General features: G+C 33.2%; 2 protein-coding genes across 3 annotated transcripts in view; both read left to right on the top strand.

The window, feature by feature from the left end:
• The window catches only part of LOC129222294 (uncharacterized), a 249,548-nt gene that overhangs the window by 73,910 nt on the left and 160,529 nt on the right, over window positions 1–15,109 (top strand). The window lies entirely within an intron of this gene.
• Window positions 1–15,109, top strand: part of LOC129222295 (AP-5 complex subunit mu-1-like) — a 63,372-nt gene that overhangs the window by 25,364 nt on the left and 22,899 nt on the right. For both annotated transcript variants that reach the window (XM_054856781.1, XM_054856782.1), the window contains 4 exons: window positions 2,487–2,615; window positions 6,620–6,700; window positions 11,550–11,733; window positions 13,475–13,590. In XM_054856781.1, the coding sequence (XP_054712756.1) occupies window positions 2,487–2,615; window positions 6,620–6,700; window positions 11,550–11,733; window positions 13,475–13,590 (510 nt within the window). The remainder of the gene's footprint in view (window positions 1–2,486; window positions 2,616–6,619; window positions 6,701–11,549; window positions 11,734–13,474; window positions 13,591–15,109) is intronic.

Here is a 15,109-nt window from a genome sequence, read left to right on the forward strand (position 1 = left end):
ACAATGGAAGCAGAATATATTTCACTTGGTGAAACTGCAAAAGAAATGGTCTGGCTGAAGAGGATAATCACAGAAATAAGTGAATTAAATATTGAAAACCTCCAGCTTAGAGATACAATTATTTATTGTGATAACACTGCAACAATTGATTTTTCTAAGTCTCCCATTGAGAATTCCCGTACAAAACACATTGATGTAAGGTACCATTTTTTAAGAAATTTAATTGAGCAAAAGATTTTTTTGATTAAATATGTGAGGACAAATATAAACATCGCGGATATTTTCACTAAACCCCTATCTAAGAATTGTTTAAATAAACTTTGTAAAATTATATTTAATTGGGATTAAATGAGGGGGGGCGTATCAAATTTTTGAACTGTTTTTCAAATGTATCTTTTGTAAATATAATATGAATGTAGTTAAATGTTTTTAATGTATATAATGTGTTTTTTGATGAAATTCCTTCAAGAGGGGGGAACTTGTTGGGCTAAATGCCTTTATTTTTGGTTCTTGAAGGATTTCACCAATATTGTCTAAAAGAAAAATCATTTTGTGACTTACCTTTTGCCATTCCGAGAGAAAACTTTGCGCGAAGAATCCCATCCACCTGCCGCCAACACTCAAATGTCCGAGTTTGAATCGGAAGTGTTCGGAAAACATGCGGCATGCTATGATTGGTTGTTGTCATTCGGCAGATGTCGGTAAATTTCCGAAGGAGCACGTGTCAATGACGTGATGAAATCATGTTGAGGTGTTAAGTGCTGAATGCCAAATTAAATAATGATTGTGCAACCTGCAAGCTGTGTTTTCTTCGGGTTGAGTTGTTCTGGCAATATGCAAATTAGGTAACGTCACATTGTTTCTGGAAAGGCCGAATCGGGCTATAAATACGCCGACCGGCTGGAGCTCACTGGCTTCGCTTCGTTTTTTTTTCTACTTGTCTCCTCGTCTTGTGTTGTGTGTTGTGAACGTGTTCGTCTGATGTCCTCCTAAATTTTTGTTATTGGCCTCTTGGTGAGGTCTGGTTTTTCCTGGAAAAGCACTGGTGATGTTTTGAGTTTGGAACCCGTGTGTTGTGATGACGTCTACAAAAGCAAAGAGTTCTAAGTTTCCCTGATGTGGGTTTTTTTGTTCTCCTGCGGAAGAAGATCGCGTCCATCCCTGGCATACCTTTCCTTGATGTGGTGAACTGTGGCTCACGCGGTGTGAATCGACCTGCCTGCAATTCGTGGAAATCGCCATGCTGTCCAACGACCGGTGAGACGTCACCTTGGAACACCAACAGGACTTTTAAACCATGCATGGACCTATTGTAAGCCCTTTTTTCTAATTTTTCCGGGGGAACAAATCATTGTGTTGTAACCAATTTTCAATATGTGTCAAATAAATGTTTTTCAGTATAAAGAATGATTCATGTTTTATTTTCTCCGGGCAGACCACTACCTCAAATTTTTAGTTGGAAATGAGTTGCCTAATTTTCAGCTTAGCTGTAGGCCATAAACCTCAAATTATATCCAACAGTGCAGTTCACTTTGAAGATGGTGGGGTGTAATTCAGGGATGGATCATAATTAAGGATGTCAGTTGCAGGCCACGCCATGTTGAAAAAAATGGCGCACAAATTGGTAATCTCCCTGGTGACAATGTTGAGATCATCACACAATTAAAAATGGATCGGGGTAATTGCGGCTCCGTATCATCACCACAAGCTATGTAGATCATCAAAAAAAGGTCATTAATTAGGGGCTCGATTCCGGTACATTCTGCGTGCCGCTATCGGACGCCATCATACACGCAGGTGATGCATTTCCTGTGCAACCATCACTAGCTGCAGTGAAGCTTAATTTTCTTGGTTATATGATTTATAAATTTAAAAAAAGGATTTTCACCTCATTTTGAGGTATTCAAACATCTGGCGGAGAGCCACGGCTGTCAACGGACGCCGCGCACATATCCTTCTTTTTCGCCATCGTTGGAGAGAAACGGAGCCGCGAAAAGCACGTCTGATTGGACTGGGAGCAGCAAGCAGAGTGAAGTGGGGTGGAAAAAATGAATCGGCGAATGAGCGATCAGATCCGGGTACGCGGCAATGCGCGGGAACCAATGAGTGCGTTTGGCGCCCAAACAATGAAGGGAAGGGGATGCTACACCATTTTAATGGCCGACAAGAAGATGAAAAAAATCGGATCGACGACTGAAAAATTGTCAAAAAGCTAGACGATGGGAAAAATGAATAAGTCACATATTTGATATCATAAAGTGCACGAAATTTAAAGGGGAACGCGGGGAAAACGTGGAATGCACAAGAACATTAAAAAACAACTAAATGGGAAAAAAAAAACGATTAAAATGACCGAAAACATGGGAAAAAATAAATGGGTAAAAAAAAATGTGATATGCATCATCACACGCCTATTTGAAACAAGAGAGAATTAATTCACTCTAAAATTTATTTTTCAAAAGTAAGTATTTATTTATATTTTGCAGAAACAATCACAGCTGTGGAAACTAGAAAATTTTTTGACACTAAATATGCCTTTCGGAACTCCATCTGATGTAGAATCTTCCAGTTTGACGTATTTAAATAGTTTTCAATCTTCTAATTTTCTTACTAGGGTAAGTAACTTTTTATATTTCTGTATTATATACGTGTGTAGATTTTATTTTATAAATTTTTAGGATTTTTTAATTTTACTTTTTGAATTGCTTTATTATTTTTATCAACTTTTTGAAATTGATTATATTGTTCATGTTTTAGGTTGTTTTATATTTATGATATAGGTATTGCCCTATTTAAAAGTTCAAATTTTGACATTTTTCAGTAGTTAGTTGTACCTCAAATGCTAAACATCCTATTAAATATAAATACACACTGTTTGGCCACGAAAGACATGGTGGAATAGGATAATTCCATCTGAATTAATCTAGCAGGGGAGAAGGGTAAATGGCAATGGGATTTTGATGCTCACATTTTATAATGACCCTAGGACCTTATTAATTTATTGCATTTTCTAAGAAGAAAATGAGAGGATGCAAAAAGAATTTCTATAGAAACAACCAGGGCTGCTAAAGGGGGGAAAGAGGATTGTGGCGCAAGTTGCGCCATCAAAATTTTTGGGAGGGATTTTTTAATTTATTCATTTAAGTTTTTTTATCAATTTATTTTTAATTTAAACAATTTATTTTATTTTATTCTGTTTCAATTTTATTTCATTCATTTATTTAGTATGTGTGTGTATGTAATTAACGTAGCAGAGATTTTTTCTAAATAATAATAATAACAATTAAAAATAAGTAAATAAATAAAAATATTTAAAACAATAAATAAAATAAAAAAGCGAGCTAAAAAATAAAAAAGGAAAAGAGAGTTGAGGAAAACTTGGAGGGGGGGGGAGGGGAATTTGCGCCATTGAACTTGAAGGGAATGGGCATACCTGGAAACAACAACTACAAAATAGTGTTTTGATTTCATCTGGAAATGTAAAAGCAAAATCCTGAGCTCAAAATTATGTTGTAAATAATGAAATCAATTTTTGTTATGAGAATGTAGATCGAATATAGGTTAGGTCAAAAAAAAATATTGCTGCAAACTGGTTGTCATTTTTGTGAAACTGTTTCTAAATAGACAAAAGCACACAGCTGAAAAAAAAAAAAATACCATTCTTGTAAACTAATAGATGCATCCATTTCCACATATAAGTTGGATATTGCCTTTCCATCCCATCAGTGGTCAGACTATTATGTATAAATTCAAATTATATGAATATTGTTGTTAAGCAAAAATTATTAAAGTGATTCTGTAAAAATTCTTTTAGGTATAACTTAAAGGATTCAAAACTGAAATAATTATTACAAATTGGTTATCATAAAGTTTTGATGAATTTTTAAAATGAACCATGTATTATTAGATACTTACACAGGGGAGTACACCGGAGAGGGGGGAGGAGATAAGGGACACTTGTTGACCCGAGCCTGAACTTGAAGGGGGCCTAATATATTTTTTTAAAAAGGGTGAAATATAGGGACAAACAATATGGAGGGGGCAGTAAAAATCATTTGTCACGGGCCCCAAAAATTCTGTGCATGCTCCTGTACTTACATGATGTATAGTTTGGTATACATACACACTGCTGGACAAAATTTTGATGACCCCTGAATCTCAATGTGTGATATGAATTTTTAAAAAATGACATTCAAGGCTTATGCTGATACAGAGTTCATGTTATTGTGTTCTGTAGTCCACCAGTATATCAATTCTAAAACTGAACTACCTTCTTCCTGTGGTGTCATAAACAATTTGACTAGTGCAAATGGGTTTGGTTGCTGACCAATTTCGAGGGTGCAATACAAAAAAGTGCAAGAGTAAAATAAAAACAAGTGAATAAAATTACAAGATCAGCCTGCAAACAATCCTGATCTGAACATCACCAAGAAGGCATAGCCCCTCATTTGACTGCCTATTTTTATGTATTTTCTGACAAAATTTTGAATTTTGACATATTATGCAGTTTTTGGAATTCATATTTGCTTCTTGTCCCTTCAAGCCGGGCCGTGCTTAGGGAGTGGCAAACTGTGCGGCCACACAGGGCCACTAAAATATTTTGAAGTTAAGGGGCCCCCAAAATATTGTGAAAAAATATCTTCTTTTTAATGGTACCAACGAAATGAAGATGCAATGGAACAAACTTGAGCTGCAGCGCAAATAGGCTATTTTTCATATGAACGATTTAGAAAACCACTTTAGATGCCAATATCTTTTAGAAAATCAATATTTACACTCTGCAACTATAACCCATTAAACGCATGTATATTGACAGTAGAATTACAAAGAAAGAGAGCTTTTGAATCATTTTTGTTCAGAATTTATGACATTCTAAAATCCAGGAAAAAGTTTCTCCAATGCGTTTTTCTTGCGACTTTGCATGCCTGCTACACAAAAGTTAATGACTCAAATTCATAGAAATACTAGAACGTATTGACAACCAAAAGTACTTTGAACTTCTAAAATTTCAGGCTACCAGTGTGATAAAATTTCCTGTAATCTGTACTTAAACATGGCAATTTGTTACAACAGACAGAATTTCAAACTCATTCTTTTTCTATCCTTATTTGAAAGAACACTTTCAAAGAAAAACTTATTTTGAAAGGAAAAAATCTGTTCTTTCTCATGGTACAGAAAAATCATTCCTAATGGACACCCCTCTTATGCAGACAATGTTTAATTCCCCTATTCCAAGGCAAATAGCATTATTAAACCCTGTCCTACGGACACCCCTCTATTGCAGACAATAAAAAATTGTCCAGTTAGTGTCCGCATTAGAGGAATTTTACGGTATTAACGAAAAGACGATGGGAGGCGACAAACTTGAGCTACAGCACTTTTTAAAAAAGCTATTTTTCACTTGAACGGTTTTGATAGCCACTTTGGATGGCAATATCTTTTAGAAAAATGATATTTAAGCTCTGAATCTGTAACCCATTAAAAACAAGCAATTTTACAATGGAATCACGAAGTACGAGCCTTTGATTTGTATCTGTACAAATTTTATGACAACCGAAAATCCAGGAAAAAAATTCCCCGCCACGCTTTTTCACGAGTTTACACGCACGCTATAAAAAATCTAATGAGCTCAAATTTCCAAAAATACTTGAATGTATTAACAGCTAATTGTACTTTAAGTGCAAAAAAATTCAGGCTTCCAGTGTGATAAAATTTTCTGTAAACTTAGTTGAAACTTGGCAGTTTGGCACAAAAAGCTAATCCACCATTTTGAATCACATTTTTCAGAGATCCTCAGAATTTGGATCTAGGAATCTAAAAATGTGCATAGGTTAGTTTCAAAGGCATCTCTACACCTCTGTAAAATTTCATCCAAATCAGAGATGATCGAACGGGGAACCCTAGGTCACTTGACAGAAATTACTTTATATTTGCGAGTAGTAAAAATAATTGAATAGGCAGAAAAAGGTCAAAATTTTTCATTATTTTTCGCAATGTTGTTCTGAAGTTATTTCAATTTCGTATTTGATACCCCCCCTCTCCCCCCCCCCCCCGGCTGAAAACAACGCAATTTGGATACCAGTCTTTATTTCATTAATTACATCTCTTTCGGATTCCGAAAATTTTCTTTGCAACCATGTTTTGTGTCATATTTCTTCACATTAATTTTGTAATTATTTATAATAATCTTAAACTAACTTATGCAGCTGGGTGACACACTACAGCGGGTTATGTTTTGGGAAAGAATAAATAAATAACAGAAATGATTATTTGTCGACTATTAAGACAAATTTCGCACAGAGCGGCTAAAACTCTAAGCACGCCCTTGCCTTCAAGCTAGGGTGTAGAGCATATCTGTGCCTGATTTGTAGTTTTTAGAATCAGGTTATCGCCAAGCATTTGTCCAGTAGTGTGAGTTTTAAAATGCAATGCCTTCTTATCAAGGTCTCTGAGCAACAGTAAGATATCTTAGTGTTATTTCTGGGATTAGATATCTTACTGTTGCTCTGAATCGGCGTTATGTGGTTTTGATGCATATTTGCACTATTTAACCTTCCAACAGACATTTTAGCTCACGATAAATATCTGGAAAATATAATTCTTTTTTTTTTTAATTTAGCAACCAGCTTGGAAACCATTTGATCACAGAGGCAAGCAGCGGTTACATCTGACCATCTCAGAATTTGTTCGATGTATGCAAGTGTGTGACAACATTTTATTTTCCTAAATAGAGTATTTGACAGCAGTGTAAAAAATTAATTGATGTGACCTAAATCTAATCCTTAGTTGGGATTCTTTATTTGTATTTACATTAAATTCCCAATTGATTGACTTAAATGTGGTCAGGGATAATCATGTTAAATCAAATTCTGGTTAAAATAGAATTTTTAAAGAATGTCTATTTCTTGATTGCTGAATCTAGTTTAAAAAAATTGAACTCCTTAAACAGTTATGAAAAGAAGTATTTCTTAAGTAAGTGAATTTATTTTTAAAAGTTTTTACATACCATTTAAGAAGAATGTTTTAAAAATGTGTTCTTTTTTTCTACTAAATGGTGGAAGACTTGATGCACACTTTTGGCATTGTTTTAAAAGCATCACATTAAAGGAGAAAAAGCTGATCTCTGTTGTCATAGGCGGCTGGTGCACAAAAAAGTGGGGGATCAAAAAAAAAAAAAAAAAAAAAAAAAAATGAGGGGAATGAGGGAGCAGCGCCCCTGAAGCAGAAGTTTTTTTTATAAAATTGGGCTGTATTGTTGGATTTTAACATTACTGATTAAAAAACTATAAAAATTTTGAGCATGGCCTCAAAAATGAGGAAGGATACCCATTATAAAAGCTTCCTTTTTCCAATTTAAAATTTAATTCTTATGAAATAATATAAGAAAAGAGTTCATTTATATTTGTAATTTTTAGTTTTTATTTTCACAAAATAAATCAATCCATCCTGTAAAAAAAATCACTTTTAAATCAATCTTTGGTTTTAAACTCTGAAAAGTGAGGGACAGTTGCCCCCCCCCCCCCTCCCACGCCATACAAGCCGCCTATGTCTATTGTACCACATTTCATAATACCACAGGGGTCTGGCCAGATGAAATTTGGGTTCGTTGACGGACCTTTCACAAAAATCCGATCAACCAAAATGGACCTTTCACAAAATTTCGATCAACCAAAATGGTCCTTTCACAAAATCTCGATCAACCAAAATGGTCCTTACACAAAATCCTGATCAACCAAAACGGACCCTTCACAAAATTCTGATGAACAAATACGGATCGTTCACAAATTGTTTATTAAAAGAGCAAATCTCAAATCAAAATAATGTATAAGGTGTTCCAAAATTATCTTTACAGCTTCAAAAATTCATAACTTCGAACATAAACAAGATATTTACATTCTGTCTCTTGCATGTATTACTGCAACTAATAAAGCTTTTTTTCAAGTAAAGAAAATGTGGAGCGAGTACGGCAAACATTCCCACATGCAGTAGTCGAGCTTCAACGAGACAGCCCAAAGGTTAATGTGTGGTATGGGGTTATGCACAACAGAATCATTGGTCCTTTTTTCTTCAAAGAAACCACAGTTAATGGCTGCGTGTACCTGGATATGCTTCAAAACTTTGCTCTTCCTCATTTGGAAGAATTACAGCCAATTGTTTACTTCCAACAGGATGATGCACCACCACAGTGGTTGACAGCAGACCTGGAACACCTCAACAAAACATTTCTCAACTGATGGATTGGACGGGGTGGCCCAATTTCATGGCCACCAAGGTCTCCGAACATAACACCCCTTGAATTCTTCTTCTGGGGTTATTTAAATGACATTGTTTACCTGACACCAGTTAATGACATTGATGACTAGAAAGGCCACATCAAACAAGATTTTAGTACTATCACAGGTGACATGTTGCAGCGTACCTGGCTTGAAATTGATTACAGACTGGAAGTGCTTAGGGCCACCTCTGGTGCGCATGCTGAAGTGTACTAAAAAAACTATTAGTTGCAGTAATACATGCAAAAGACAGAATATGAATATCGTATTTATTTTTGAAGTTATGAATTTTTGAAGTTGTAAAGATAATTTTGGAACACCCTGTATATTTCCATGTATAAAACGAAAATTTTTGGAATCTTTTTTAAAGTTAAATTAGAGGTATCAGCTTATAAAAATTCTCCTAATTTTGCAAAATAAATCGGCACTCTTGTAAGCGATAAATAACTACTATGGCCAAATAAATGTAATGCTTGTTGTTTGTTTCTTTGAAAGAAATTAACAGCTGAAAGTCAGTTTGGTCCTACATCTTAAGAACCTTACTGAAGTAAATTTACTTTAAATGTTTTAGTTAAAGTAATCAATTGTAGATAAAATAAAAATTGGAGAATTGACCTATCTTTGAAGTTTATTGATGTTTTTGTAATTTAATTACTAACTAATTATTTGAAAGAACTCTATCAGAGCAATCTGGGTGACATTTCAAACTTTCTTTGTATTAAGCAATTCAGTCCTACCTAGTGATGTAAAATACCTGGATATTTATTTTTAGGGGTAAATACCCAGGGTATATACCCGGGTAAATACCCAAAATGGGTAAATACCCGGGTATTTATTTCAAAAATTTATATTCAACTAAAATATTTTTCTGTATGTATTCCATTATGAATATATATAATCAATCATATACAAAACAATAAAGTTTTGCCCAAAAATTGTATTTTGATCACATATTTAAAGAATTATTGTGTGAAACAGCTTAGCAATCTAATGTGATATTCACATTAAAAGTGTTGGATATGCCTAATCAATGTTGATAGCCAAATTTCAGATATAAAAAGTCATTCTACAAAAAGAAAAAAGCCCTACTGGTTACAAAAAAAAAAGCAAACATCAGTTTTTTAAGGTCCTAGTCTTTGATAACCCAGTAATATATCCCTGCATGAAATCAAAATGTAACGAAATATCGCTCAATTTATTTTACTATTTATTTACCTATATCTTATGCGGAAATTTCCTCCAAACTTAGTTCAATTGTTCAGGTGTATTATGTATCACACACACACACATATATATGTACACACACACATATAATATACATAAACATTTAAAATTCATTTAAAATTTTTAATCTTTTATTTTAGAGTTTATGTTTAAAAAAGAAAATAGTCACCTTTTAATACTACCTAAAAATTTTTTGCAAAATGCGCAATTACTAGGGGATTTACCCTGCCTTAGGATAAATACCCCAAAAAATATTTACCTTCCCACCCTACAGGGGAGCAAATGCAAATGAGCAAAGCAACAGAAAAGAAAATTTTGCTTTTTTTTGCTTATTAATGTGAAAACTGTTTCTATATTTTCCATGTTATCACTTAAATATCAATAAAATAAATAACCCCATAGTGTCTTAATAACTTCTCAGTTTATTCTTCCAAACATCCCTCATGCTTCCTTTATTTTCATTTTGGATATGACTAACCTAGATTGTGATTTTGAAATCCTGAAGTTCATAATGAATTGCTTATACTTCTCCAATTATGACATTGAAAAGAAAGATTCTTTGGTTCACGATATGTTTCTTTCATGATTTCATCAAGTCTTTCAATAAAAAATATTATAAACTGTGTAATACATATGTATATATCAGTTTTACCAATTATTTCATATCTAGATTTTAAAAAAAAATATCATTCACTTTTTTGCATTTTTTTATAAAATACCCAGTTTTGGGGTATTTACCCAGGCCTTGGGTAAATACCCGGGTAAATACCCAAAAAATATTTACCTACCCGCTGGGTATTTACCCGATCCACATCACTAGTCCTACCACATCATAGCTAGATTTTTGTGACTTCTTCTCAAAGTTGTTTGTTTCAAAGTTGTGTTGATATGTCATTACTTTTTCACTAAAAAGATAAAAGGGAGATGCAACTGTATTAAAGTATCTGCATCCACTCAAGCATAAGTGCACAAGCATGCTGATGCCAGTTTACAAGTTTACTTCAGCAAATGTAGGATATTTTTTTACTAGTTGGTAGCTTATTGAAGAAAATTATTCTTCATGCACTCAAGTTTATGCTTGGGTGTGTGTATGCATCTGGAGATACAAGTGGTTCTCTTGTATTTATGTTTGTTTATTTTGACTGTGTCATGCACCAATCTAACTTTACTTCAAAGGGTTGCCTTATTTTTCTTTCTTTCTTTTCTTTTTTTTTTTGATATTCCATTCAAAAACATTTATTGGCATAATTCAGTATCATTCTGAAAAAAAATCCTTTCATTATGAAAAAAGGGGGGGGGATTGATGTAAAACTTCAGAATAAAACTATTAATAAGCAGTATTAATAGCAGCAAAAAATAAACAAATAAAACGTAAGAAAGTCTTTTCATATGAGTTCACTAATTTCTCAGATGACTCCTTGTACAGTAGAATACCTTTATAACGCCGACCCATATAACGCAATTTTCTATAAACTCTCTCTCTCTGCACAAATTTTCAAGAGTAAATAATAGGTTTTGAAGTTTCAAAAATCCCTCTGTTTTGCTTTGCAAACGTAAAAATTGTTAGCCAAATTAAACTTTGAAACAGTTTGTCATCTTTCAATCTTAATTCAAAAAGCTTTTAAAGAAAAATTAGTATTCACAGTAAAAAGAAAGTGCAGCTGCTATGCAAACCATGAAGCTAGCAAAAGTGCAGGATAATTCACTTTCTTTTAATTGAGAAGCATATTTATTTGTGGATGATTAATTGTAATATTAGTGCTTTAATACTCGTTGTAGATAAAACTCATTCTGAAGTGCTAATATATGGATATGTTTTGAATATTAGTTTCAAAATTTGTGAAATAATCTATATATTGCAAAAACCTGTATAATGCAAAAGCTCTGGTCCCAAGGTGTATGTTATAATTGTCTTCGACTGTATTTATATAGATTCATTTACACTTCAGATTATTGCAGACCCTAGTTATTTACAATAGTTTGAATATTTCAAAACAATTTTTGAAAACTGAACTAAATTTATTTTTATTGATAAAATTATTGCACTTTCAGACTGATGATAAAAAGAGCCAATGCCATTGTAAGATTTTTGGCCAGGTGTCCGTTAAGGCTGAATTAGAAGGAATAAATGAAGTTAGCCTTGGCGTCAGCAGCTTGGATAACTCACAGCCTTTGATTTTAGATTCAGTTTTGGTTCATCCCTGTGTTCAAATTCTCAGTGGCCTAACATCTTCCGGTTTGTAGTTTCTGATTCATTTGCAACATTTTTGTTTAATCAATATCATGGTTTTTTATTTTACTGCGCCAATTCGAGAAAATTATGCTGTCAAAGATTTAACTATCGTCATTTTTATTTATCACTAGTGATACCCACTTGGCTTTGCCCATAGTAGAAAATTAAAAGGTCATTTGGTTTGCCTATATATTTACAAATAATGGATGATAACTTTCTCACCAATTTGCAATGTTCATTTGCTCGCCCATGTTACGGTTCCACGTTATGATAATTTGGTAATTTACTCGTCCACGTTATGATAATTTTGTTCGGTAAAATGTTCTTAAAATTGAAATAGAAAAAAAACAAAATCGAATTTTCGAAAAATCGCTTGGAGGTGCACACCCCCATGCTACAAACTAATTCTGTGCCAAATTTTGAAAATCAGCCGAACGGTTTAGATGCTATACGCATCACAGAGAGACATCCCGACAGAGACCCGGACAGATATCCAGACAAACTTTGAGCTTTATTATTAGTAAAGATGATACTTATTAATTAAAGCTTTAATATTGTGTGTAAATGAAGTAGTAGGATAAGTATATTACACTGTTTTTTCTGCGTTAAACATAAAGATTTCCTTTGAAAACAAAGGGGGGAATTCTTGAACTACCCAAGACCTGATGAGCTTCATATGTAAAGCATAAAAATGTTTGCTAAGAAGTGAAATAAATTGTTATGTGAACTTGTACTTTAATGCTAAAAATGCACAAATTTCCAAAAGAAATTGCATCAAAATGTATTGAACTGACAGACGTTATCAAAACCTATAAAAGAGAGATCAAACTATGAGAAGAAAATATATGGTATATTTAATTGTTAAAAAAAATATGGAGCATAATTTTTAAATTTTTTTTTTTTTTTTTTTTTTTTTTTTTTTTAATGTGAGAATTGCAACTGTAGGACAGCAAACCAATGACATTTCACTGCAACATTTTATTTTTAATGGATTTTTTTTTTAAATCTAAGCTAAATATTGGAATTACAGTGCTAAAGAAGAAAAAAGCATCCAAAAGAAATTTTTTAATGAAATTATGCAGAAAAAAGTATCAGTGAGTAACATAAACTTCCCCACTATTGTAGAATCACTCACGTACATATTTCCAATTTATCACAAAGATTTTAATTTATTTTTTAAATCAGTTAAAGTGTACTGTTTGACCATCGATTACATGGAAAGGCTAATGTCTGGTTTATAGGCGGAAATGGACACATCTATTAGTTTCTAGGGATGTTAGTAGGTTTGTTTCAGATGTGCACTTTTGCCTCTCTATTATTTAGCCTTAGTTTTGCAAAAATGAAAATTTGCTCACCGCAACATTTTTTAAATCTAAAGTATATTCGATCTATATTCTCACGGCAAAAAATAATTGATTTAGTGTTTCTACATTTATTTTTATCAAATGAAATATACTTTTCTAAAGCAAAGCAGACATAATAAGTGTTAAGTGTAACAAAATAAATTTACGTGGATTAAACGTTTTTTTATCATGGGGGAGGGAGGAGAGTTGTAATACTATAGTTAGGAAAAGATGATCAATAAAGGCACTATTTTTCAAATTCATTGAGAGGGGGGGGGGTTAAATCGAAATTTAGGTTAAAATTTGAGTGAAAAAATTTTTATGAATGCAAATACTTCCTAAACTTAAAACTGGGAAGTTAAAAGATTAATTTGATAAGTAAAAGTCTTTTACCATTTTAGCATCTGGCATGCTGAAACGACTCCACTTCACCCCGCCATTGCATGAATTTATTCTCTTGCACTATGCCTTGCCTGACACAAAGAATGCCCCAATTTCTGGTGTCTTTAAAATGTTGGTAGGTAATTCTTTGAGCTATATGTTTTGAGTAATTTCTAGTAGTAGCTCTAAGATGAGCATTAGAGACATTTTGTTGTCATGTTCTATGTATGTTATTTGTTAACAAATCTTCTGTAAAAATGTTTGTATGTTTTTTTCTTTTTTTAACTGTATCAATTCATCAACATGAAATCTTTTATCATAAACTTTAGTGTATATCTGTTAAGGTATACTGTAGAACCTGGATTAACCAAGTAACTAAAACCAGACCATCTTTGTTAAATGGAAAATTGCAGATAAAAGGCACACAAAAAAATGTGAAACCGCAGAAACTAACTCTGATGATAAAACCCGTACAAGGTCTGCTCAAAAAATAACTGAGCTTTTGGTTTTAAATCTTAATTATTAATTCACAGATTATTCATCCTTGTCCCCTTCAAAGTGCTCTCCTCCCCTGTTTACACATTTTTCCGTGCAGTGTTACCACCTTGCAATGCAGTCCTAGATAGCTTTGCTTGAGGTGGCCTTCAAGGTCTGACGGTTTCAATTTTGGAAATTAAAAAAAAAAAAAATTCGCAAGGAGCCAGATCTGGTGAGTACAGGGGCAGAGGAAGGATATTTCATCGGATTTGTGGAACAAAACTAACAAATTGACAAAGTTGAATGTGCAGGTGCATTGTCATGGAGGAGAGTAGTCTAGCCACAACTGGTCACTTTTTGCAATTTTTTCATGAAACTCTTGTAAAACACGTTGAAAGTACAAAGGATGCCAGGGTGCACTACTTCACCTTGGGGAAACCATTTAAAATGCGCCAATGAATTTAAAAAAAAATGGGGAGCATCACTTTAACATTGAATTGGGTCTGACCTGCTATCTTAGGGCTTAGAGATCCTTTGCCAATCCATTGGGAAAATTGCACTTCTGTCTCATTGTCTTAGCCATAAACTCAGCTTTAGTTTTCAGCTATAATCCTTTGCAAATTTTATGTTGCATCTTTGCTCCCTAATATCGAACATTGCAAAAATTGTCACTAGCACTTAAACACCTCGTACTAAAAACACAACATGAAAAGTGAGAGCTAACACATGTTTACAAAGGAAATAAAGCAATGTGCTGCGAACTGCAGGTCATTAAATATGTCCATTGGTACGTAGTTTAAAACATTCAGTTATTTTCTGAACTGTCTGTTTATACATTTACAAAATGATTACTAAATGTGATGTTTTTTAGTATGTTTTTTTTAATATAAGTAATAAATTTGTTTCTTTCATTAAATCACCCCACCCCCTCCCTTGATCTACTAAATGATTGACCTGAACAATGGTTTAAAATATTTGGAATTTATTAACCTCTGTTATGAGTAAGGGCTGTGTTTCTTCACTCAATACTTCCCCCCTCCCCTTATTTTCTATCCTTGACTATACAAGCTTTTTAAGGTTTCTGATAAGTTTAGAGTTTTAAGGATGACAACCAAATTTTTTTTTTTTAATTTTTATTTATTTGAACATTTAATAAGGTTTATTTTTTACATTTTGAT

This window comes from Uloborus diversus, chromosome 5 (assembly GCF_026930045.1).
Source record: "Uloborus diversus isolate 005 chromosome 5, Udiv.v.3.1, whole genome shotgun sequence".
Taxonomy (NCBI): Eukaryota; Metazoa; Arthropoda; class Arachnida; order Araneae; family Uloboridae; genus Uloborus; species Uloborus diversus.